The following is a 27171-nucleotide window of genomic DNA, read 5'->3' as shown; positions in this document are numbered from 1 at the left end:
GCAGTTTATGCTGGGAGTGTTTTAAATAAACTGCTGGAATTTTTATAAAGAGACCGTAGATGTGTTGCTGAAGCCTCCTCACCCCGCTGCAAGCGAGTTGAACCTCCAGGTTGCGGGGTCCAACCTTACTATATATTATATATATATATATATATATATATATACATACATACATACATACATACATATACACACACACACAAACACATATATATATATTAAACATTTGCATTTGCTAAAATCTATTTTTTTTTTAATTCTATAGCGCATGGATTCAATATAATGTGGCGCCATTCTAAACTATAAAAGGCCACCAATGCATGAAGAAACAACTTATATTTCTCTGGCCCCTCTGATACTCACCGACACAGGTCAGGTCTTTGTTGCATGCTTAGATTGGCGACAGCAGTGCTGAAATCACCAGGCCTTGGTCACTAGGTCAGGTGGCTTGTGTGCATACACCTTCAAAGGTTGTGGTGCATGACGTCACGGTGTACACTTCAACCTTTGCGAGTACATGCATAGAATCCATCTGGTCCTAGCAAATCCATAAGCGTCGGCCTCACATGAGAGATCGCTGAGATTTCAGAGCTGCCAACACTGATCTAAAGATATGACAAGAACTATATAGGTGGCGGTGAAGAGCAGAGGGGCCAGAGAGGTGAGAAGTCAGGTGAGTATAAGGATTTTCATAATTTTATTTACATATTTCAGCTATTATGCTCTAAGGTCTGGAGAAACCGCAAAGCATAATAAAAGACATTAAACACTTGGAAACTTCTCTGTAGGTTTAGTTTCCATGGAAAAAAAACATGCAGACAGGAATTGCAGGAATTGGGATTGTGCCTGATCTACTGATTGCGAATATATATATATATATATATATATATATATATATATATATATATATATATATATATAAAAAGAACATGATGATGATGTAGGCTAATCCCTCAGCGTATTAAACAGGGGTAACCAAATCTTTTTATAAAAGGTTTTAAGTTTCCTTCGTAGCACATTGTATAGTATGTTTATTTAATTTTAAAAAAAAAGATGCTCAGAATTATGTTATAAAATGGCCTATTTGAAATGACAAATATAGGACATGATGCATATTTTAACTGAATTTTTTTTATTTATCTAGTTTGGTCTGGTACACATGACAAGACAAATGGTATTCTCCAAATATCCAGCTATCACGCATTTCATTGTTTTCAGTAAAATGCGTAGACAGTCTTGCAATGCAGAGCATTTGTCTTTATCTGTAGAACATCTGACAGGAGGCATGATTACTTCTGTAAGGGTATCAAAATAAAGAAAAAATGTCCTGTCTGCAGCCTGGGTTATTTATTATAGGTTGAAATGACGACCGTGGTTAAGAAGCAAAAAATTGTTTAAACTGTATGAGAAAATATTTTTTTCCTTCAAGCATTAATATGGTAAACTCTGGTAATACCTGGACAATGTGGCTCTCCTCCACAGTAAGGAGCGCTGGAAGCTTTGTAGTTATCCATGACTCACTTAGTGGCTCCCATCCTAAATCTTTTGCTTCCATGTAAATCATGCCACACCTAGAAAATAAAATATTAAGAAAAAGACAAACATTTGAACCATTAGACCTTTAAATATTTCTTACTGTTATATGGAGAAGCTCTTTTGGTGGTCTATAATGTTTTATATTTGTAAGCCACATTGACACATCTGTTTTTCTTTATTTCTCACATACGTAAAAAATGGACCAATTACTTTGCATAGACTCCGATCAGAGTTTGATCAGAGTTTGGTAAGAGTGTCATCTGATTGTCTAGTACTTGGGGAAATTTTAAAAAAATTGCCACTTTCTCTATTCTGACTGTGAAAATCAGACCGGACTCAGAGGATGTGATCTAAGTGTGGTTCAATTTTTTCATGGATCCATTAACTTGCATTGCCGATTTTAATCTGACGTTTTGATGAAAATCTAACACGTTTCAGCTCCAGACCTTTTACCTGCCTAATTGATGATGGATTAAAGAGTTACTAGACCGTGCAGCCCATTAAAGAGCTTTGGCGATAATTGTCCAATTACCTTTGGTCCCTTAAAGAGGCAGCTACATACTGAATAGCTGTAATTCCTAAACTCTTATTCTAATTAGGATATAATACGCTAAAATTAAAGCTGAGAGTCTGCACTTTAACCCTGCATTTATTATATAGTACATAACAAAAGTAATTACACCCCTAATATTTTTGTAAATATTTAATTATCTCTTTTCATGGGACAATATTGAAGACATGACACTATGAAACACTGTAATTTAGTAAGTGTACATCTTAAGGCCGCTTTACACACTGCGATATCGGTCCCGATATCGCTAGTGTGGGTACGCGCCCCCATCTGTTGTGCGACATGGACAAATCGCTGCCCGTGCCGCACAACATCGCCCAGACCCGTCACACATACTTACCTGCCCGGCGACGTCGCTGTGACCGGCAAACTGCCTCCTTTTTAAGGGGGCGGTCCGTGCGGCGTCACAGCAACGTCACTGAGCGGCCGCCCAATAGAAGCGGAGGGGCGGAGATGAGCGGGACGTAACAACCCGCCCACCTCCTTCCTTCTGCATAGCGGCCGGGAGGCAGGTAAGGAGAGGTTCCTCACTCCTGCGGCGTCACACGGAGGGATGTGTGCTTCCGCAGGAACGAGGAACAACTTCGTTACTGCTGCAGTAACGATTTTTGAGAATGGACCCTCATGTCACCGATGAGCGATTTTGCACGTTTTTGCGACGATGCAAAATCGCTCATCGGTGTCACACGCAACGGCATCGCTAATGCGTCCGGATGTGCGTCACCAATTCCGTGACCCCAGCGAGTTTGCATTAGCGATGTCGTAGCGTGTAAAGCCCCCTTTAGGCTACTTTCACATTTCTGTCCTTTACAATCAGTCACAGTCCATTTTGTGACTGATGCGACTGATCCATCGCAGATAGTGGTAAAAGTAATGCGAAAGATCCTGTGAAATAACGGATCCGTTATCCAATTTTTTTTCTCCTGGGAAAGGTTATGCACCATAGAAAAATCATGTGAACCAATCGGGGGAAGAGAGAAAGACAGAGAAAAAGAGATTTTTGTGAGTAGAATTCAATGTACGCTCGATCTGGGCATGCCCAGAGTAAAAAATTGAATCTGTCACCTGATTCCGTCAATTCAGGAATGACGACAGATTCCAGTGCCCATAGGTTTCCATTATAACTACCGACAGATGCCAACAAATCCGTCGCTGTGCGTTTTTTTTTACGAAGTCAAAAAACGTTGCATTGTGCGTTGCTTTCACCCGACAGTCAGTCATTCCACGACTGATCCATTGCGGGATGGATGCAACACAAGCCAATCAGTCGCAATTCGTTGTTAATACAAGTCTATGGGGAAAAAAATGAATCCTGCAAAATACTTTGCAGGATACCGTATATCCTCAAGGTGATAGATTGTAACTGATGGAAAAAGACGGAAATGTGAAAGCAGCCTTATCTAATAGTGTAAATTTGGTGTGCCCTCAAAACAACCCAACTCAATGTCTAAACTGCTAGCAATAAATATGAGTACATCTCTAAGTGAAAATGACCAAATTGAGCCTGGTTAGCCATTTTTCTAACCATATTTCATGTGACTCATTAAAGTTAAAAGGTCTCAGGTGTAAATATTTAGCAGGGGCATTAAATTTGGCGTCATTGCTTACACATTCTCTTATACTGGTCACTGGAAGTTAAAAATTTCCCCTCATGGCAAAGAATTCTATAAAGATCTGAAAAAAAGAATTGTTCCTCTACAGAAAGATGGCCTATGCTTTAAAAAGATTGCCTACACTCTGAAAATGAAGTGCAGCATGGTGGCCAAGATCATATAACAGTTTAACAAGACAGGTTCCACTCAGAATAGTCCTTGCCATGGTTGAACTAAAAGGTTGAGTGCACATGCCAAACATCATATCCAGAGGTTTTCTTTTCAGAATAGATGTATGAATGCTGACAGCATTTCTGCAGAGGTTAAATGGGCGGGGATGTCTAACTTTCATTGCTCAGACCATATCATGCATACTGCATCAAATTGGTCTGCATGGCTGTCATCCCAAAGGAAACATCTTCTAAAGATGCTGAACAATAAAGCCCACAAAGGGTTTGAGGAAGAGAAGCAGATTAAAGACATGGATTACAGGAACTATGTCCTGTGGTCTAATGTGAACAGGATAAACTTGAAGTTGTCAAGTGTATGTGACAGCAACCAGCTGAGGAGTATAAAGACAAGTGTGTCTTGCCTACAGTCAAGCATGATGGTGGCAGTGTCATGGTTTGGGGCTGCATGATTGCTACAGCTGTGTGAAGCTACAATTCATTGAGGGAACTATGAATGCTGACACATACTGTGACAAACTAAAGCATTGTTTGATCTGCCCCAGAAACTGGGCCACAGGGCAGAATTCCATCATGATAATGACCCTAAACACATACCCAAATGATCACTACCTTGCTAAAGAAACTGAGGTTAAAGATGACCTAGCATGTTTCCAGACCTAAACCCTATTCAGCATCATCAAATGGAAGGTGGAAGATTGCAAGGTCTCTAACATCCACCAGCTCTGTTATGTCATCTTGGAAGAGTGGAAGAGGATTCCAGTGGCTCCTGTGAAGCTCTAGTGAACTCCATCCCCATGAGAGTTAAGGCAGTACTTGAAAATAATTGTGGCCACACAAAATATTGACACTTTGGACACCATTTGGCCATTTTCACTTAGGGGTGTATTCACTTTTGTTTCCAGCTATTTAGACATTAATGACTGTGTGTTGAGTTATTTAGAGGGCACACCAAATTTACACTTTTATACAAGCTGTACACTGACTACTTTACATGGTATCAAAATGTCATATCTACAGTGTTGTCCCATGAAAAGTTATAAGAAAATATTTACAAAAAATGTGAAGGGTGATATATTGTATCTTTAATATGTTTTGATAAACAGCTAAAATGCCAACATTTGTGTCACTGTCAAAATATCTCTAGACCTAACTGTACCTATTAAATGAAAGTACTAAGCACACAAAAATGGCAAATTCATGTATACTCATCAACCGTGACAAGGGAAGGGTGAGTAAACCACAGAGTGTTTTGGGTTTTTTTTTCAGCAAACTGCACCTGGGGACAAGGTTTCTTAAACCAGAAAGCCCCTTTGATAATGCATCACATAACTTTAATGTACAGTATGTATTCTCGCTCTCAATTGTTTAGATATAGAAGTGTAATTATCTTTAAATGCAAAAATTTGTAACATTAAAATATACTCTGTTTTTGAAACTTTCCTAAATATGCTGAATTTGCTTTTAAGCAGCATATTTAAGTGTATCATAATGGTTTATAGCATAATATTTAGCGGATAAAAATAATACTATTTAAATGGAGTAATGTAGAAAAGCTGTATGCACAATCTCAGCCCCATTATGTGATGTAACAACATAAGAATTAGTAAATAATTTTCTTGTTTTCTACCTTTATATTAAAGTGCTTGAGTCTCTTTTCCTAGATATATAACTGAAAACAATAACACGAGCACATTAAAATGTTTACTGGAGCAAATCAATTGATTAAACATGATGAAGGTTTGCTAATTATAGAATTACTGATCTCATCACATTGTAAGACAGGAAGACAATTTTAATACAAAACATCAATGTACTTAGCAAAGCTTAGATTAGATGATTTATTGGTTATTGGAAAATTTCTGGTGTAGTGTGGATTAGAATTGTAAAAAGTCTTCAATCTGCTTCTGAAGAACAAACAAAAACAGTCTATATAGCCTTTCATAAAATTATTTAAAAAAATTGCACATACGAAACATACCATTAAACAGGTTGTCCTGGGTAAACATAGTTTAACCAAAGACTTCTAGATGTAGTATATACTATCAGTGCCACTTTCCTTGTCTTTGTTGATAGACTGCAGTGGTAAAATCACAGTGACAGCACATGTGTCTACTGCAGCTAATCACTCTCCCAATATAATCAGCGCAAGTCTCTGATTCCAGTGATTGGTTGAAGTAGTCACTTGAGTTGTCAATGTGACAATGCTACTGTAGCCTATTAACATATCCTCAAGGCTTTGGGTAAACAAATATTTATCCTGGATATGCCTTTCAAAGTACAGTATAATCCAAAATGATTTTTAAAAAAACATAGATTTGCCTCTGATGATACATTGGTTCAGTTACCCAACTGTGGTAACCAATCACAGGCATAATTGGTCAGATAACCGAAGAGTTCTCTGAAGTGGTCAGCATTGGATCCCTGAGGGTTAGAGCAGGCAAATATGTCTGACTTCATGACATTAAGTCAATCTCTGCTGCCTGTACAATAGCTTTTAATGAGTGATTGCATATTATTAACCTCTAGGACATTGCTAATATTGAAAGAAATGGGCAGAAGCCTGTTAGAAAGTTATGTAAGATAGGTATTGCAACATAGTTCCAGAAAAGTAATTAGGTTTGTGTTGCTGTCACTACCGGGGATAGAAGCTATACCGGCCATATAGGACAACACAAAGGGAAGGGGAAAGGAATGTCCTATTACCAGGAAAAGTGGTGACGACTCCTGACAACAACCTGCAGCTCATCCTCACTGGCCTCACCAATCCTATATAGGTTCCGCACCTTTCGCTGAGCAGGAATACCTCAGCTTAGGCAAACACTGGTCTGGGCCCTAAGTAAGGATGGAAGGTATGAGCTCTTAAACACCACTATCACTAAAGGAACATACAAGGGAACAATACAGGGGAAACAACAGCAATCATCAGAGCCTTGGTAGATCGCAAAAGACAACACTTTTCTGAACTGCACCAACCACAGAAGTCTGGAGCAACAGAAGACAACCTTTCTAGAGCTCAGCAATGAACAAATTATAAACTGCACAAAATATCCCCAGAGAGAGGTTTATAAAGTAAGTGAGAGGCTGGCAACTGAGAGGACAAACTGACAGTTTCCCAAAGTCCTAAAGTCTGCTGCTGAAGAAACAGGAAACTGTCAGATAACAACACGTGCTGCCAATCTCTGGGATTTTCTAACACTTGCTGTCACTGGATTGTCAGACTGCCCTGATGCATTTATGACATTTGCAGTTTTATGTTTAGGAAATGTAGGAACAAATATTGAGGATCCACAGCACTAAAGGGGAACCTGTCAGCTCTTGCAAAGACAAATCCATCCTTACATTTAACTAGCTAGTCCTTTCCCTTGTTATTGAGAAATCTATATTTGAATGAATATGCTAGTGAGGCTGAAGTGCTTTTTACAAGACAATGCACTTCTCCAGTCTCTGTCTCTCAAGCTTTCTTTCTCACCCAGACCAACCTTCGCCAAAGCACTTCAGTCACATTTGCAAGTTGATTTATACTTTGATTTATTGGTAATGGAAAAACTGGCTAGTTTAAGGGATGGTCTTTAGAGATGAGTGAGCAGTAAAATGCTCAGGTGCTCGGGTAGAGCATTTTAAAATGCTTGGGTGCTCGACCCGAGCACTGAGCCCAATGTTAGCCTATGGGAGATTCGAGCATTTTTCCGGCAGCACCCCCAGCGGTCTGGAGAAAGCTCAGAAATGTCACAAATGTATAACAACAGTGCTCAAATGACAAGGGAGCAGCATAGGGAAGACCCCTGTAAGTATTTCTGTCTCCCATGTCTCTGCTGTGAACAATGTTGTCTGAGTATTGGGGGGAGGAAAAATCCTGCGTTCCTCCTCCCGTGTGGCATGCACTTTTGCTTAGTAGTCTGTGTGTGGCAGCTTCTCTCTGCCTGTACATTCACTGCTAAGCGAAATCAAAAGTGAACAGTGGAAAAAAAAATCATCTTCACCTCTCTGCAGACTCCTGGGGTACGTCCGATCGCTCCAGGACCTGCCAGTAATCAGCTGATGCGGTCACCTGATGACATCAGCTGACAGCTTAAGTCCAGGCCGGCTTTTTACCACCCATCCACTTTAAACGATCAGCTGCTTACCGGCAGGTCCTGGAGCAATCGGAAATGTCCTAGAAGTCTGCACAGAGGTGTATAGTTTATTTTTTCTACTGATGCATCATCTGATTATTTTAAAGCCATTTATACAATCAGCTGATGTGTCATGTGATTCAGGTCCTTGGACCTGCTACATCTGATTGCTTTGCCTTCCGATCAGATGATATTGGATCCAGATTGGACCTCGCGGGACCCTCGTCCCAGGACTACGGTGGAGGGGGGTTCTTTAGTTCAGTAAAGATGGAGTCACTAATTGTGTTGTGTTTTATTTCTACTAAATATATTTCTGTCTTGTGGTTTTTTTTATCTTTACTAGAAATTCATGGTGGCCATGTCTAATATTGGCGTGACACCATGAATTTCCGGCTTAGGGCCAGCTGATAATATACAGCTAGCCCTAACCCCTTATTACCTATTAAGCCACCTGGCACCAGGGCTGCTGGAAGTGTTGTATACAGCATCAGGAAATGGCACTTCTATAAACACGTCATTTTCTGGGGCTGCTGCGAACTGCATTTTGCAGCAGGGGGGGCCAGAAATCTTGGGCCAACCTGCGCTGCGGATTCCAATCCCCAGCTGCTTAGTTGTACCTGGCTGGACACAAAAATTGTGCAAAGCCCACGTAATTTTTTTTTAAAAATTATTTCATGAAATTCATGAAATAATTAAAAAAAAGGGTTTCCCTATATTTTTGGTTCCCAGCCGGGTACAAATTAGCTGCTGAGGGTTGGGGGCAGCCCGTACCTGCCTGCTGTACCTGACTGGCATACAAAAATACGACTAAGCTGATGTTATTTTTTTTTTTTTTTAAATAATTAAAAAATAAAAGAAAAAAACTAAACATATAACCCAAGGGTTAGGGGTAAACAAAAAAAAGCATGGGCTCCAGCTGCATTTCTATTGTTAGCTAAGGGTAAGCCAAGCAGCTATTGTCTGCTAACCCCCACTGCTTGGTCTTATCTTCACTGGCAATGGAAAATCCAGGGAAGTTTTTTTCCAAAAAACTAAAAAAAAAATGTTGTGTGCTTTGCCATATTTTTGTATGCTATCCAGGTACAGTAGACAGGTATGGGCTACCCCCAACCCCAAGCTGCCTATTTATACCCGGCTGGGAACCAAAAATATAGGGAAGCCCTTTTTTTTAATTATTTCATAAATTTCATGAAATAATAAAAAAAATGACATGGGCTTTGCCCAATTTTTGTGTCTAGCCAGGTACAACTAGGCAGCTGAGGATTGGAATCCGCAGTGCAGGGTGGCCCAAGCTTTATGGGCCCCCCTGCTGCGAATTGTAGTCCACAGCTTCTCCAGAAAATGGTGCTTTCATAGAAGCACCATCTTCTGGCTGTATATCCGACTCCTCCAGCAGCCCTACTGCCGGGTGGCACACTGGGTAATAAGGGGTCAATACTAGCTTTGTTTTACCAGCTGGTATTAAGCTTGAGATTCTTAATGTCAGGCCAAGATTGACCCGGCCATTAGGAATCTCCAATAAAGGGTTAAAAAAAAAAAAAAAAGACACCACACAGAGGAAAAATACTTTATTATAAATAAATGCACAGACACACTTAGAGACTCCATCTTTATTACTCCCTCTCACCCCTCCACGATCCTGGTCTTCTGTCTTCTTTCTTCTGTCTCCTTCAACCCATGCAGCTCTGCTATATCACAAAACACGGGTGAGGAAGAACACTACTGCTGCCCGTGCTGTGTAATCCCTCAATGAGTGAGCACAGACTTTGGGTTGGTAGTCGGTGACATTACCGCTGCCACCATTGTCATAGTAACCGAATGAGCGGGTTACTGTAGCAACGGTGATCTCTGATCAGCTGATTCCAAGCGCCTGCATAAGCCGCTAAATAGCGGCGCCAGTAAACAGCAAGTTAACTCTTGCGGCTCCTGCAAGAGCCGGTGCATAGCAGCTCCAGTAATCAGGTGATTGGAGATCACCGATGCTATAGTAACCTGCTCGGTAGGTTACTTTGGCAGTGGTGACGTCACATCTCCTAGTACCTACACTACCTAAGACACACAGTAAATCTGTCCCTAGCTCAGCAGCACCTCCCTCTACACTAGTTGACTGTGGATCAAAGTGCCGAGCACAGCGCCGTAAGGTGTCATATAGAGCTGATGATGCTGTGCGGCCAGCCAATCACTGTAATGCCACAACCAACATCCGTGCCTGTGGGCTGACTCTGTGAAAAGCACCCACATGAAGGGAGGGGAAGCAGAGCATGTGCCTGAGCATCTTGCTGGTACTCAAAGCTCGCCAAGTATCATGAACACTGAGATGCTGAGGCGAGCACCAAGTAGTAGCAAGCATGCTCGCTCATCCCTAATGGTCTTGTCTTTGCAAAAGTTACATGTCCATTAAAAACAGTTTGGGGAGTGAACTCAAGTTGTTTCTCTTTAGCTCTTTCATAAGTATTGTTATGTTTCTGTCATTGACACTTTGGCTTGTAGGAAATTCCCTGGTAACAAAAATAAATATATGAATAATTGGCACATAGGAAAATAACTATCTCCTATCTTGGGTCACATCTGTAAACAAATAGCTGCAGCTTTAACTGCATTCGTTAAAGGGAACCTGCCACGTGGAAAAATGCTATTAACTTGTAGATATGGGATTAATCTGTAGGTTAATAGTATTTTGAACCTGCCAGATGCCTGCACATTAAAGGGAACCTGTCATCAGTTTTTTTCAGTATTGAAGAAAAAGTAGCACCTTCTTCAGCTCCTGGGCTGCATTCTATGAAGGTGCAGCTTGTGCCCTGACTCCCTTTGTAGATCCCACAAATACCTTTATAAAATCTGCCGCCACGTATGTAAATGAACCGTTCTGGTCGGATGGGCATCCTCTTTTTCAGCTCTTGTCCCTCTCTGCTCTGAGATTGTTAGAGAGCTCACCGGATTGCGCAAGCACACCTATGTTTTCAGCTCTGCCCACAATGGTACAGAGCAAAATGCACCTGCGCGAGCCGGGAATGACTGCGCAAGCACGTGATTTTTCCCAGCTACATAGATGACGACAGAGGCATCATCCACGTCAATCATCAAAGGAGGATGACAAAAGGAGGGACAGGAGTTGAAAAAGAGGACACCTATCCAAACAGAACGGTTCATTTTCATACTTGGTGGCAGATTTTATAAAGGTATTTGTTAGGTCTGCAAGGGAAGTCAGGGAACAAAGTGCACCTTAATAGAATGCAGCCCAGGAGCTGCATTAGGCGCTGCTTTTGGTTTAACACTCAAAAAACTGGTAACAGGTTCCCTTTAAGCTACTCTGCCATGAGGAAAAGAGCTTTAATCCTCCTGACAGTGTTCAGGTTTCAGTCATGGAGGTGGCACCAGCACAGGTTCAGGGACCACTCTGTATGCACAGCGGTGGCTAAAACTATGCCCCCTGCACTAACTGACAGCTTCCTCTAAAGCAGAGCAGCTGTCAGTGCGAGGGAGGGCGGTTATAGCTACTGTTTTCCTTACACAGAGCGGTGACTGAACCTGCACTGTTGTCACCTCGTGACTGAAACCCGAACACTGCCAGGAGGATTTAGTTCTTTTTCTCCCAGTAGCGGGGTTTAATGTACACCCAACAAGCAGGTTCAAAATGCTTTTAATCTGCATATTAACTCAATATATGCACATTAATAGCATTTTTCCCCATGACAGGTTGCCTTTAAATACAAATTGATCCATCCCCTACAAATTGATACACACTTATTTGTATCCATAGTGTACAGATTGATAGTTGTTATTTTTCTGATCACACTGTTATAATTTAATTGTAAACACAGCCTTGACTTTTCTTACCGGCTTACTGTAGCTGGAGATGCTTGCTCAAGATCTAGTACCTCAAAAATCATGTTTTGTTGAGGACTCATTTGAATTATTTCTCCGCTCATCAGACAAAGCTAGATTTATAAAAAATAAAATTAATTTAATATAGTGACATTAGGCACAATAATTAATATATATGAGGGTGGGTGGGGGTTATCAGTTTATTGGACCAATTAACCTTTTTTTTTTTATAAAAGGAACAATTTTGGCAGAATAGGAGGAAAGCAGGTGAAACATAAGTAGGCTGATCCTATTAGGCTCCCTGTCTAAACATGAAGGAAATGTTTGTGAAAGAGCAGTTCTCTCTCAGGGTTTTACACATGAGACAGGTGCAAAAACAATGTTTCACCAATTTGGTATACTAAAGGCTGCTTTACACACAACGATATCGCTAGCGATCTCATTAGCGATGTGACATGCCAAGATCGTTGTTACGATTTGCCGAGATTGCTTATAGGTCGTCTTGTTGCGGTCACACGTACAGATCTCACAAACGATGCTACATCATTTAGCGATATATTGTTTGACCAAGACGGTCGTGTGAATGTTGTTCGTCATTTGCAGGGTGTCAAACATAGCAATATGTCTGCTGCGTTCCAAACAACGAACAATATTTTGAAACTGAACGACGTTTCAACAATCAACGATTTTCACCCTATTTGCGATCGTTCGGAGTCGCACGTAGGTGTCACACGCAACGTTGTCGCTAACGATGACAGAAGTGCGTCACGAAAACCGTGACCCCGACGACATATCGTCAGATAAATCGTAGCGTGTAAAGTGGCCTTTAACCTGCTGAATTTATATTGATCACCAATAACAGCTATTGGATTGCTAAATATAAAAGCAAAGCAACCAGATTTCCAGAGACAAAAGGTTAGATACTAAGTGAACAAATCAGTATTTTACAAAACATGGATCATTAATTAAATCATTAAGTATTTTGTATCACCTGGTCAAGATACAATAGATAATGTAGTATATATATATATATATATATATACAGTCAGGGCCAGAAATATTTGGACAGTGACACAAGTTTTGTTATTTTAGCTGTTTACAAAAACATGTTCAGAAATACAATTATATATATAATATGGGCTGAAAGTGCACACTCCCAGCTGCAATATGAGAGTTTTCACATCCAAATCGGAGAAAAGGTTTAGGAATCATAGCTCTGTAATGCATAGCCTCTTCTTTTTCAAGGGACCAAAAGTAATTGGACAAGGGACTCTAAGGGCTGCAATTAACTCTGAAGGCGTCTCCCTCGTTAACCTGTAATCAATGAAGTAGTTAAAAGGTCTGGGGTTGATTACAGGTGTGTGGTTTTGCATTTGGAAGCTGTTGCTGTGACCAGACAACATGCGGTCTAAGGAACTCTCAATTGAGGTGAAGCAGAACATCCTGAGGCTGAAAAAAAGAAAAAATCCATCAGAGAGATAGCAGACATGCTTGGAGTAGCAAAATCAACAGTCGGGTACATTCTGAGAAAAAAGGAATTGACTGGTGAGCTTGGGAACTCAAAAAGGCCTGGGCGTCCACGGATGACAACAGTGGTGGATGATCGCCGCATACTTTCTTTGGTGAAGAAGAACCCGTTCACAACATCAACTGAAGTCCAGAACACTCTCAGTGAAGTAGGTGTATCTGTCTCTAAGTCAACAGTAAAGAGAAGACTCCATGAAAGTAAATACAAAGGGTTCACATCTAGATGCAAACCATTCATCAATTCCAAAAATAGACAGGCCAGAGTTAAATTTGCTGAAAAACACCTCATGAAGCCAGCTCACTTCTGGAAAAGTATTCTATGGACAGATGAGACAAAGATCAACCTGTACCAGAATGATGGGAAGAAAAAAGTTTGGAGAAGAAAGGAAATGGCACAGGATCCAAGGCACACCACATCCTCTGTAAAACATGGTGGAGGCAACGTGATGGCATGGGCATGCATGGCTTTCAATGGCATTGGGTCACTTGTGTTTATTGATGACATAACAGCAGACAAGAGTAGCCGGATGAATTCTGAAGTGTACCAGGATATACTTTCAGCCCAGATTCAGCCAAATGCCGCAAAGTTGATCGGACGGCGCTTCATAGTACAGATGGACAATGACCCGAAGCATACAGCCAAAGCTACCCAGGAGTTCATGAGTGCAAAAAAGTGGAACATTCTGCAATGGCCAAGTCAATCACCAGATCTTAACCCAATTGAGCATGCATTTCACTTGCTCAAATCCAGACTTAAGACGGAAAGACCCACAAACAAGCAAGGCCTGAAGGCTGCAGCTGTAAAGGCCTGGCAAAGCATTAAGAAGGAGGAAACCCAGCATTTGGTGATGTCCATGGGTTCCAGACTTAAGGCAGTGATTGCCTCCAAAGGATTCGCAACAAAATATTGAAAATAAAAATATTTTGTTTGGGTTTGGTTTATTTGTCCAATTACTTTTGACCTCCTAAAATGTAGAGTGTTTGTAAAGAAATGTGTACAATTCCTACAATTTCTATCAGATATTTTTGTTCAAACCTTCAAATTAAATGTTACAATCTGCACTTGAATTCTGTTGTAGAGGTTTCATTTCAAATCCAATGTGGTGGCATGCAGAGCCCAACTCGCGAAAATTGTGTCACTGTCCAAATATTTCTGGACCTAACTGTATATATATATATATATATATATATATATATATATACCGTAGTGGTCCCTGGGAACCACACTCACTTCACTGTTGATGAATGAAAATACTTGAATGGTAGTAGAGGAATTGGAAAATACTAATATGAAATAATGTTTTGCATTGCCTTTTATAAAATGTGTATTTGCATGTATGTAAATATAACAAAGAGGAAATAAGAACAGATATCAGAACTATACAATAGATGGAACAAAAAAAAATACCTTTTTGTTATCGTCTAAAACAGTGTTCATGTTCTCTACCCACACGGCATCCACTGGCCCATCAAATATGCACCATTTTCTACATTTTGTGCTGCAGGTAGAATGACTCCGGAATACGCTAGCTAAAACACCTAGAGGAAAAGAAAAATTGTTGAATATTTTTCTGCTCATGTCGTAATAATTAGAGATGACTGGATCTGGCAAAATTTCATTTTGACAAATTGTGTGGATATTACATGGAAATTTAGCTGAAAATTAATTTATTCTCTGTGAATTGAATGTTCCTTATTACGTTCTGGGGTCTTCTAAAACCCCAGAGCATGATAAGTATAAAATGGAAATGCAAGGTGAGCTTTTAATATTAGCTTAGGGACCACCCCGATTGAGGTACACCTTGTCATGGAGGGATGGATTGTACGTTTTTTTAAATTAAAAAGAGTGTGTACTAAGTACCCTATGTTATTTATATGTACTATTGCTTTTTACAACATGGTATATGCTCATTTTCTTCTAACATAGGTATTGCATTTTAAATGGCCACAGTGTGAACATGCATCTATGCAGTACATGTATGAAAACTTATACTCTGGCTTATGTTTTTGTTTTTTCCTTGTGTTGTGTGCTATGCACAAACAGGGAAGTGGCTCCCTCTCCTTCAGCTGGATATTTAATTTATGTAGTTTCCCATGGTGGGTTACTCATAGAGTCCGTCTCCGGCATTTCTCTGCCTCCATGTACATTGGTGTCATTTGACACAAGTAGAGGTTTTAATATTAGAATAGGGACTGACCTGATTGGGGTACACTTTGTTGTGGTGCGGTGGTTTATGCTTTTTTTTTTATCAAAAACTGTGTTGTATGTACCCTATTTTATGTATCTAGAATATAAAGCTGAATGTATGTATGTGTGTGTATGTAAGTATGTGTATGTGTGTATATGTACCCTGAAGGAATTCACACTGTTGCATTTACAATCTCTAAATTTTGCACAGCCACCTTATTTGATTAAAGGATCATCATGGACTATGTTTTGAGGGGAAAATTTACCTCCGCGCTTAACAGTTATTTGACAAAAAACCTGCTTACATTAAAGTCAATGTAGCTGGGAGCTACAGGTCATTATAGGAGCTCTGATTGGTTGCTATAGGAACAAAAGACATTCAAAGTATAAGACAGCTTATGTGTCAGTTAATATGATTTCGGTAGAGAGATAGATATATAGAGAGACAGACAGAAATAGAGAGACAGACATAGAGACAGACAGAGAGAGACAGAGAGAAAGAGACTGACACACACAGAGAACAGAGAGACTGACACACATACAGACAGAGATACAGACAGACAAAGAGAAAGACAGAGACAGACAGGCAGCGAGACAGACAGAGCCACAGACAGAGCATAAGAGAGATAGACAGAGATAGACAGACAGAGGCAGACAGACAAATGAAGTGAGAGACAGAGGCAGACAGACAGAGAGACAGAGAGAGAGGCAGATAGACAAAGGTACAGACAGCGTGACAGAGAGAGAGACAGACAGAGAGACAGAGACAGACAGACAGAGAGACAGAGACAGACAGACAGAGAGACAGACAGAGAGCGACAGACAGAGAGAGAGAGACAAAGAGAAAGACAGACAACGAGACAGACACAGAGGGAGAGAAGAGAGACAGAGAGAGACCAACAGACAGAGAGAGACAGATAGAGAGACAAAGAGAGACAGAGACAGACAGAGAGACAGACAGAGAGAGAGACAGAGAGACAGACAGACAGAGAGACAGACAAAGAGATAGCGAGACAGACAGAGATGGACAGGGAGAGAGATGGACAGGGAGAGAAAGACGGATAGAGAGAAAGAGAGATGGATAGAGAAGGACATATAGAGAGACACAAAGAGAGAGCGGCAGATAGAGAGACAAAGAGACACTTAGTTACTATATTGGCCAATGCCTGGTACTACAGCTAGTATGTGTTAATAATATTTACTATTTGTTTTTTACAGTAGGACTTTTTTTTAAGCACAAAATATAATGAACAAAAATAACTTTTACTCACACCACCTCTCACATGTCCAGCCATTCTACTGATCACTGCTGACCGTCTATTCCTTGGAGCTACCTATTCTTTCATCCATTGGCATCCACATGTGTTGGCCTGTTCCCTTCTGTCTGCAAACAGGCCTCAGAGGTTAAGATCTGAGCTGTGGAGTGCCCTTTTGGCATCAAGTAAACCAGACTGGAAATTAATCACAAAATGGGGGGGTAAAAAGGTGGATCTGAGGACCAGATGGCAGGAAGTGAGCAGTGGAAGTGCTGCAAAGGTAAGCTGTAAGTTGAGTAAAAGTTATTTTTGTTTGTTTGGTTATTAAATATTTGCAGTCCATTTTCTGGCTTATTTATAGAAATTAGAGTAAAAGTAATTGAAAACCATGTTGGTTACACACAAGATTTACAGACTGGCTGTGATTTTGTAAGATATTCCTGATTGATTCAATAAAACCTATTATCACTTGCATTCTGTTTTATTACCCAATACATGCACATTATGTACTTATACTGTATAACAAACACTTTTACACGTGAGCATACAGTGTTGCATAAATATGTTTTTGAAGGAAGTCAGTAGGGAGGTTGTTTCAAACATCTTGAAAAACCTACCACAAATCTTATGTAGATGTAGGCTTGCTTAGATCACTCTGTCTCTTCATTTAATATTGAACAGACTTGAGGATCTTGAGATCAGGACTCTGTGGGTCTCATATAATTTCATGCACTCATTGATCGTCTTTATACTGATGATATTTTTAATGACTTTTCCTGTATGTTTGAGGTCATTTTCCTGGTGCAGAAATAGTTTGAAGCCAATCAAATGGCTCCTCAAGGTTATTTCATGATGAATAAGTATCGGCCTGAATTTCCATGCATTGAGGACACATAGATATGGGCAAAGTTGAGGACCCTAAATAAAGCTTTCTTCCGTTTTAAATCTGAAAATGTCCAGCTGTGCTATTGTGACACCCCTGGACTATGAGGTCATCAGAGGGTATTGCACAATATGCCCTCCCGTGCAGTATCCACCTCCTTCTTACTTATGGGTCCCCAACTATATGGTGTTGCCTACATCAGCTAATCAAAACCCTAGGTACACTCTGCACCACACCAACCAAACACACCAGTGGACGGCTTGAGTGGAATAGAGTCGCCCACCTGGGGGGTTAGAGAGGGGAGGTCAGGAGTGTCAGGAGAAGAGAGTTGGAGTTTGGAAGTGAAGGAGAGAGGAGGTCAGGAGCAGGGCTCCTAGGAAGCTATCTAGGTGGCGGATGGTGGTCTGGGCCTAGAGGAGCTGGACCCCCGGTAGTAGGGGATCATGGCAAGAGGCACGGAACTGTCGAGGAGGACATCCGGCGGGCTTGCGCCATCACTGGGCTGGGACCAGGGCACGACGGGGTATGTGGACCCTAGGTCAGGGAGTAGCTTCAGGCAACCTGACAATTTACCCAACCAGAACGGAGCCTTCAAGATCCGCTCTCCACCCGCTCTAAAATCGTAGTACTAGCGCAACAAGGGGGATAGGACTTTCCACTGAACACGGTCCAGCAAATCCCAAGCGTGAACCCTGAGAGCAAGCTCCCACACTTAGCCATAGTGGGGAGCAGGACCCGGCAAGTTCCATACTACCGGGACCTACAGAGAAGTAAACTTAGTGCCAGGAGGCAGCACCATTTGGGACGGAACCCGAACTAGCTCCCCTCAGCGGCAGCAGTATCCAGAACTTTGGTTGATCCAGTTGTCGATGTCAGCTTAATGGACTGAATGAGTACGCAAGTGACCCCCTTGCACCTAACGGCACTTCCCCACCATCACCGGGCCCCGGGGTATCCCCCCTACCTTTGGAGGGTCACAACACCTGACTTCTGAATTCCATCATACCCGGGTAATTCCAACTGCAGCGGTGGTACTCCTAATTACCACACACCACGGGTGGCGTCACGAACTCTAATACATCTCCCTGTAAATACCCCCTTCATTTAAGTGGCCTCACGACCCCCAGGTCCAGAGACCTCTCGAGCTACCGCGGATCCAGATCCGAGCAGCTCAGCTGCTGGCATGGGGACTGCCAGAACTCAGAACTGGCCGCAGCTAAGGGGACAAAGCTTAAACCATCTGCTATTTGGAAAAGTCTGGTTAGCCTTTATGGAAGAATTGTACCCCAAAATTAGACATTCAATATGGAAACACGTCCAATTGACTCAACTATGAAAAAAAACATGGAATGTAGAAAAATGGTAGTAGATGAGTCAAAATGTAAAACATTTGGCTCTACCAGAAGGTAGTTTGTCACCAAAGAGCTTAAATAGTACAATAACAATGCTATGCAGACAACAGGGAAGCATGTTGGAAACAACTTGCAAGTTGGGGCTATATTTCAGCAAATGTGGTCAAGAAATGCAGGCAGATACCTATCCATTAAGCAATATGGAGTAGTCTGATTGTTTCAAAATTTATTCTGTAGCAGAACAATGACCTCAAAAAACATGCAATGTCTTTAAGAACTATCTTCAGTATGAATAAGAACAAGTAGTCTTAGAAGAGTTGAATTGACCGCCACAGAGCTCTGAGCTCAACATTATCAAGTATGTGTGGGATTAAATGAAGAGGCAAAAGGATATCCACAAGGATACATCGATAGTAAATCTGTGGTTCGTTCTCTGAGATGTTTGGAACAACCTTATGAGTTGCTTCAAAACTGTGTGCAAGTTTACTGAGGAAAAATTGATGCTGTTTTGAAGGCAGTGGGTGATCACACCAAATATTGATTTAATTTAGATTACTCTCTTGTTCATTGACTTAGTTAATTGATCTAAATAAACTATTAACAATAATACTGTATTCCATTTCAGCTTTTTGCATGCTTGCCTAAAACTTTTACACAGCATTGTACTCGGATGAGCAAAAGGGTAACAATAATTTGATTTTTTTTTTTTTACTTTCAGGCTCCATATCTCACCATTAACTACAGCTTATTGACTACCTTAATTTTATATACAGTCTTCTTGGCTATCTCATACATAAATCAGTCTTGTTACTATTCAGCAATTCAATATTTATGAAAATTCTTTTCATGTCACTACATTGTTACTGTTTTGCTCCTGATGTTAGAAAATGATTTTTCTACCTATGTGCTACATATAATATAACCTGTTTTCATATTCCCTAATAGCTCAGTGTGTTATTAGGTTAATTTTCAAACAAAGGTCACTGCTTTGAATCAAGGCGCAGCCATGAAGAAAATTTCCCCCCAAAAAAGTAACACCATTTTCCAGTTCATAAATTTCAATGTTTCAGCCAAGAAAATTGCCATACTGCATCATGTGAGTGTTATGACAGTTGGAAGAATATAAAATGAAGTCTGTCCATCCATTCAAAAGCCAAGAGATGGATGTCCAAGCAAAATATCAGAGTAAACAAATTAGCTCATCACTAGGTCTATCAGTTTTGGAAGGACAGACATGGAATTTGAGGTGGCTCATATACTTTATAATAGTGAGATCACAGTTGTCCATGCAAGCATCATGTGATGAACATTAATTAAGTCTGGAATGGTGGCCCGAAAAAATCTGAAGAAGTCTCAACTTCAATATCGTCATAAGAAATATTGGCTTGAGTTTGCAAAAACATACAAAAAGTAGACAGTAGAAGATTGGAAACAGGTGATTTGGAGCAATGAAACAAAAGTCAATAGACTAGGCTCTGATGGGTGGAAATCCACCTGGAAGAAACAATGAAAAAAGGTGTTAATAGATTGAGAAATTGAAGGAACTGTCAAGTTCAGTGGAGAAAGCCTTATGATATGAGTTGGTTTCACAGCCAAATGCATTGAATACTTGATCAGGATCAATGGAAACCTCAATAATGAGCTGTATGTGAGTATCCTACAAGACAAGTTACTTTGTATAATTAAGTACTATGGGTATGAAAAGGATGGCGGTGTTTAGCAGGACAGCAACCAGAAGCATACAACGAGATTGGCGAAGAAATGGTTCAATGACAATGACATAAAGGTTCTGCAATGGCCCCCACTGTAACTAGATCTCAACCCAATTGAATACTTGTTGGTAGATTTGAACAAAAATCTGTTTACAGTCATGGCCAAAAGTTTTGAGAATGCTACAAATATTAATTTTTACAAAGTCTACTGCTTAAGTTTTTCTAATGGCAATTTGCATATACTCCAGAATGTCATGAAGAGTGATCAGCTTAACAGCAATTACTTGCAAAGTCAATATTGGCTAAGAAAATGAACTTTAACCCCCAAAACACATTTCAACAGCATTGCATTCCTGCCTTAAAAGGAGCAGCTCACATTGTTTTAGTGATTGCTCCATTAACGGAGGTGTCGGTGTTGATGAGGACAGGGCTGGCGATCAATCAGTCATGATTAAGTAAGAATGACACCACTGGACACTTTAAAAGGAGGCTGGTGCTTGGTATCATTGTTTTTCTTCAGCTAACCATGGTTATCTCTAAAGAAACACGTGCAGCCATCATTGCCCTGCACAAAAATGGCCTAATAGGGAAGAGTATCGCAGCTACAAAGATTGCACCTCAGTCAACAATCTATCGCATCATCAAGAACTTCAAGGAGAGAGCTTCCATTGTTGCCAAAAAGGCTCCAGGGCGCCCAAGAAGGACCAGAAACGCCAGCACCATATCTTAAAACTGTTTCAGCTGCGGGATTGGACTACCAGCAGTGCCGAGCTAGCTCAGCAATGGCAGCAGGCTGGTGTGAGTGCTTCTGCACGCACTGTGAGGCGGAGACTGCTTGAGCAAGGCCTGGTTTCAAGGAGGGCAGCAAAGAAGCCACTTCTCTCCAGAAAAAACATCAGGGACTGACTTATATTCTGCAAAAGGTACAGGGAGTGGACTGCTGAGGACTGGGGTAAAGTCATTTTCTCAGATAAATCCCCTTTTCGATTGTTTGGGACATCTGGAAAACAGCTTATTAGGAGAAGAAGAGGTGAGCGCTACCACCAGTCTTGTCTCATGCCAACTGTTAAGCATCCTGAAACGATTCATGTGTGGGGTTGGTTCTCAGCCAAGGAAATCGGCTTACTCACAGTCTTGACTAAAAACACAGCCATGAATAAAGAATGGTACCAGAATGTCCTCCAAGAGCAACTTCTCCCAACTGTCCAAGAGCAGTTTGGCGCCCAACAATGCCTTTTCCAGCATGATGGAGCACCTTGCCATAAAGCAAAGGTGATCACTAAATGGCTCATGGAACAAAACATAAAGATTTTGGGTCCATGGCCTGGAAACTCCCCAGATCTTAATCCCATTGAGAACATGTGGGCAATCATCAAGAGACGGGTGGACAAACAAAAACCAACAAATTCTGGCAAAATGCAAGCATTGCTTATGCAAGAATGGACAGCTATCAGTCAGGATTAGGTCCAGAAGTTGATTGAGAGCATGCCAGGGAGAATTGCAGAGGTCCTGAAGAAGAAGGGTCAACACTGCAAATATTGACTTGCTGCATTAACTGATTCTAACTGTCAATATAACCTTTTGGTACTCATAATATGATTGCAATTATATTTCTGTATGTGATGTAAACATCAGACAAACACAATTAAAAACCAGAGGGCAACAGATCATGTGAAAATATAATTTTGGTGTCATTCTCAAAACTTTTGGCCATGACTGTACATACCCTGGTGTGTCGACCAGTATGCACTAATATTGGAAACATGTAGAAAAGATCTGGGGTAAGATTTCTGACACGCTTAAATATGATCGAGAGCATGCCCAGAAGGATTTAGGCAGGGTTGAAAGCCAAAGGTGGAGTTATAATATAACAAATGAAAAAATATAAAATTTTAATTTTTAGCAGCAAACAATGCAAATACATGACATGTATAACTAATCATATGCTAAATAGTTGCAAGTCAATTTCTTTCATGAGAAAGCCAACAGGATTGTCTATAAAATGAAATTCAAAAGTTCAAACACTGTTACCCTTTTGCTCGCCAGTGTTTATTAAGTATTATTATCTTAGTAAAGGCCCACCTATATATATATATATAACAATTTAACTTTGGCTGATTTCAGAAAGATCTGTCAAGTATCAAATATGCATTGATGCCACCCTGCTATCCCCCAACTGATTAGGCCTTATGCGCACACTGGAGTACTCCAGCTGTGGCTGCAGGTAAACTGAGTGATGTCATCGCTAACTGTCCCGGCTCCCTTCAATTGTTGCGTGGAGCTCACAGTAGTCAGTCATGTTCTATGGCACTGGCTGTGAACTTCAGATGTAGAATTTTTGCTTCAGGTGCGATTTTTTTTTGGGGCCAAAAATGTGCATCTTTGTGGTCACCACAAAGATGCAACGTGCGCACATATCTTTACACTGGGACATATGAAGTTCATGTATGTGGAATTCAATCACATGATCATAATCCTTTAGTTTCGTGTGGAGATAAGCTGCTTAGTCAAGAGATATAGTTGTCAGGGAAACAATATTTTGTCTAACAGGTATCTTATGTGTTTGATCAGTTTCAGGTGTCCACAAAAGACAAGCAAATAAACAAGCAAAGACAATAGGCCCACTAGCAATAGCTGGCATTTTTACAATGAATACAGGTAGGAACTTAAGTCCCCTTTACACACTGAGACTTTCTAGCGATCTCACCAGGGACCTGGTCGGGATCGCTGGGAAGTCTCTAACAGTCACTGGTGAGCTGTCAAACAGGCAGATCTGGCCAATGACGCAGCAGCGATACGGACCTGCAGAACGACCTCGCTGGAAAGAGAACGCTAGCATGCCTATGGGCTGGGTCGCTAACGATGTCGTTGTAACAGTGTCAAACACACCGATACATGCTGCGCAGCGGGAAACAAAGGACCAAAGAATGGTCCTGAACGACTTGTAGCGATCAGCGACCTCACAGTAGGGGCCAGGTCGCTGATGCGTGTCACACACTGCAATGTGGCTGGGGAGGTCGCTATTACGTCACAAAACCAGTGACGTTACAGCGATATCGCTAGCGATGTTGCAGTGTGTAAAGGGGCCTATACTGTACGGCAGAATAAAGCTGGGATAAAACATAAAAATTAAAACAACAGAACCAGTATGAATGTACATCATCAATGTAGAACAGTTTATATTTTCCTATTACATAATTAAATTAAATCAGTTGCAATTTACACATTTGAAATACTCATTTAAGAAAAGATATAGAAATGTAATAGAACATTTTGACTTCATATGCCCTACATATGTAATAGTAGTCATGGACCATATTTTTAGTACAGGCAGAGGTTTTATCTTATGATTTCCCCATCATATATTCCTGATAAAGCAATAAATATAAATCTTTTGGTTAATCTGAGTGCACTAAGTGCATAATCTTTTGTAAACTACCGTTCTTACTTTGTATCCTTAACTTGTCCTTCATACTTTTGCTCAATTTCTGGATTCTATTTTTATTGTGTCTTAAAATAATCCAAAATTGCATTTCAGAAGCTTTGTACTTTTCGCAGAGGCACTTAAATTTCATTATTTTTGACAGTAAAATTACAAAATCTCTGGAACAAAAATGTGCTCTTTTATTGCATCACTCTGGCCTGAAGCCTTGGAGTTTATCACAGGAGCAAGATATGCATTGCCTCTCTATGATAAGGGTTATCAGTTGCCTGCAAATATAAACAGATATGTCGCAGCCTGGCATCTGTCAGACACTCATGAATAGTAGAACAATTTACATTTAATTCTCTTTGTCTGTATTCTCCTGTGCATGCATATCAAAGAATAGATTGAGCAATTACTATTTGATATTTTGTATTATTCACAGTTAAAAACAATGAATGTAATAGTTGCTTTGTTTTAAAGACATACAGACCCACATCACTGCACACATAAATAGGAAAGCAATGTGATCAGTCTTTTTGTGTGTGTTTACACTCCATGAAATGGAGATATGGGGTGACAGGTAAAGAAAAAATAAAGTGGACCTGTCTTTCACAAAACCATAATAGTGTCTTACACACATCACGATAACTGAGGTTGCCTAATTGACTGTTAAAAGTAAAATATGTAATTATTTTTTTTTCTACCTCCATAAGTAACAAAGGCAACATCCATCTTCATTTTAAGTGTCTAGAAAAGTTCTACAATTTAGTTTTTTGTATTATGCTACTGACATAATTCTTATGAAAAACTAAAGACCCTTTAATAAACAGAAAAATACAGTGAAAAAAAAACAAGTGGAAAAAACCTTGATACATGCAATTACAGATAGGGCATTCATTCACAATTAGTTCTCGCAACTCATCTACCAAATGAAAAACTACCAGTATTAAAAATAGAACATGATAAGACCAGGTCAGTTATAGGTTTTGCTTTGAGGCCCAGGATCATTGAACTGATGATTGACAGGACACATACTCAAAGTACTTAAGGGCACTTTCACTTTTTCAAAGTGTGTAGAAAAAGCTTTAAACCACTGTCATTAGAGTAAATTGTCCATCACAACCTCTTTTGCTCTGCAAGGCTGTATGCAAGGAGTTTGATTTTCTGCACTCTCTATGGTCCTGTGTAGGTAGCGTATGCCATGATATGACACTTCTGTATGGCACTGTAGTCTCCAGTAGGAGCAATGCTTCTTTTCTTGATTATCTCAATAATATGCATCAGTTGTGTTAAACATTACAGATTATACTGGCAAATGAGATTAAAGGGTATTAATACCTATTATCATGCTAGTCGCTGGGTGATGGTACTTCGGCAAGCAAAAGTTGACCTAGTGGAACACAGGGGATCCCGGGATTACCTTTTTTGTGGAAGGGGCTTGACTAAGTGTCCACCGCGAGGCGGATGTCAAGTGCTTCTCCCAGGGCAGGGACCGGGACTGTAGCAGCTGACCCCCAGGGCAGTGACGAACACAGGAGTAGGCAGGGCTGGGTCTAAAGTGTAGACAGGGACCACTGTACTGGCAGTGTGGTGCCCCTGACCTAGTCAGGCACCACTGAGTACTGCACCCATGCTGGGGACAGTACAATACAGGTAATCCAGAAGGCTGACCGAGGTGTGACTACACAGGCGCATAGTGATCAGGTCTCACACATGTACCTTTGGGAGGACCCCTGGGGATCCCAGGAGGGGGCAAAGCCTTCACCTCCACTGGAATAGTGGAGGGGGCCAAAAGCCTCCATCTCCACTCAAGGGGTGTGGTAAGAGAGCCTGGTTGCTAGGTGGCGTAGGCAAGAACAGGAGAGGAGGAGCAGTGAGCCGGTTTAGTGCAGAGTCCAGGGAGCTCCGAGGAGAGCAGACCCCTGGGGCTGTTGCAGTCTAACAGCGCCCGCGCAGTGGCTACCGACGGGGGAGAACGGTCACCTAGGAGTGCTACCCGAAATCCATCTTCAGCTAAAGAGAGAGCACGGAGTGGGAAGTAAGGAGACTGCTAGGGAGTACCAGGCCCAAACGGGCGGCAGATCCCGGAGCGGGGATAGATCTACCTTTCCTCGCTAAACCTGCCGGTGTGGGGCCCTCAAAGCCCACACCACAACACCCAAAAGCCACAGCCACGTAGCCACAGTTAGGGCCCATAGTTCACAGGAGGCAAGCAGCTGGAGTGATCTGGCCCAGGCGACAAGCAAACGGCAACCAAACGAAGGGGAGAGAGGCTTCAGCAACTTCCCTGGGTGACCCCCATAGGGACTAAAAGTCGGGGTTACCCCAAACCACCAAGGGCTAAGGAAGGCGAGTCGGTAGTCACCATCATCAGTCAGCCTGAAGGATACCTGGTTCCAGCTTGGTTCATCCCAGCTACGCCCGGGTTACTCACCCTGCCATCAACTGTGAGTAAAACCCCTGAAAGACATCCTGCTTGTGTGGAGTTATTCTGCGCCTTGTGGTTCTACACACCTACACAGGGCCCTGGGGCTTGCCTCACTCTCAGGAGGCTATTACAACTAACTGCACCCACCATCAGCCCCAGGCGTCCCTTAACCTGCAGTGGCAGTCCCCACTGACCGCAATTCTGAGAGTGGCGTCACGACAATCCTACAAGAAGGTTTCCTACCTGTGACAAGATCCAGCCGAGTGGAGTCCCTGAAGGTAATGCACCGACACAACACCTGTGGGGCTTCACAGCAGCAGCAGATGGCATAGCCAGGACAGACAGGCAGGGTTGATAGCTAATTCGGGATCACCGGGATAGCTGAGGCAGGAGGCAGGGCCAGGTCGGACAGGGCCAGTCTCTGGTGTGGCGAGGGCCACCAGGATAGTGGAGGCTGGAGGCACAGCAAGGATTTACAGTCTCTAATGTGGTGGGGGCCACTGGGATAGCTGAGGTTGGAAGCACAGCTGGCACAGACAGGCACAATGTCTGATGTGGCAGGGGCCACCGG

The 27171-nt window shown here is 41.5% G+C and overlaps 1 protein-coding gene across 1 annotated transcript in view; it reads right to left on the bottom strand.

Annotated features, from left to right (window-relative positions):
* The window catches only part of LOC142302376 (dynein axonemal heavy chain 3-like), a 2626214-nt gene that overhangs the window by 1471540 nt on the left and 1127503 nt on the right, over positions 1-27171 (bottom strand). The window contains exons 36-38 of the mRNA XM_075343433.1: positions 14763-14893; positions 11840-11940; positions 1457-1571 (exon numbers count right to left, since the gene is read on the bottom strand). Coding sequence (XP_075199548.1) covers positions 1457-1571; positions 11840-11940; positions 14763-14893 — 347 coding nt within the window. The remainder of the gene's footprint in view (positions 1-1456; positions 1572-11839; positions 11941-14762; positions 14894-27171) is intronic.

The sequence above is a fragment of the Anomaloglossus baeobatrachus genome, chromosome 4 (assembly GCF_048569485.1).
Source record: "Anomaloglossus baeobatrachus isolate aAnoBae1 chromosome 4, aAnoBae1.hap1, whole genome shotgun sequence".
Classification (NCBI taxonomy): Eukaryota; Metazoa; Chordata; class Amphibia; order Anura; family Aromobatidae; genus Anomaloglossus; species Anomaloglossus baeobatrachus.
This window is presented reverse-complemented; position numbering and strand designations above follow the sequence as displayed.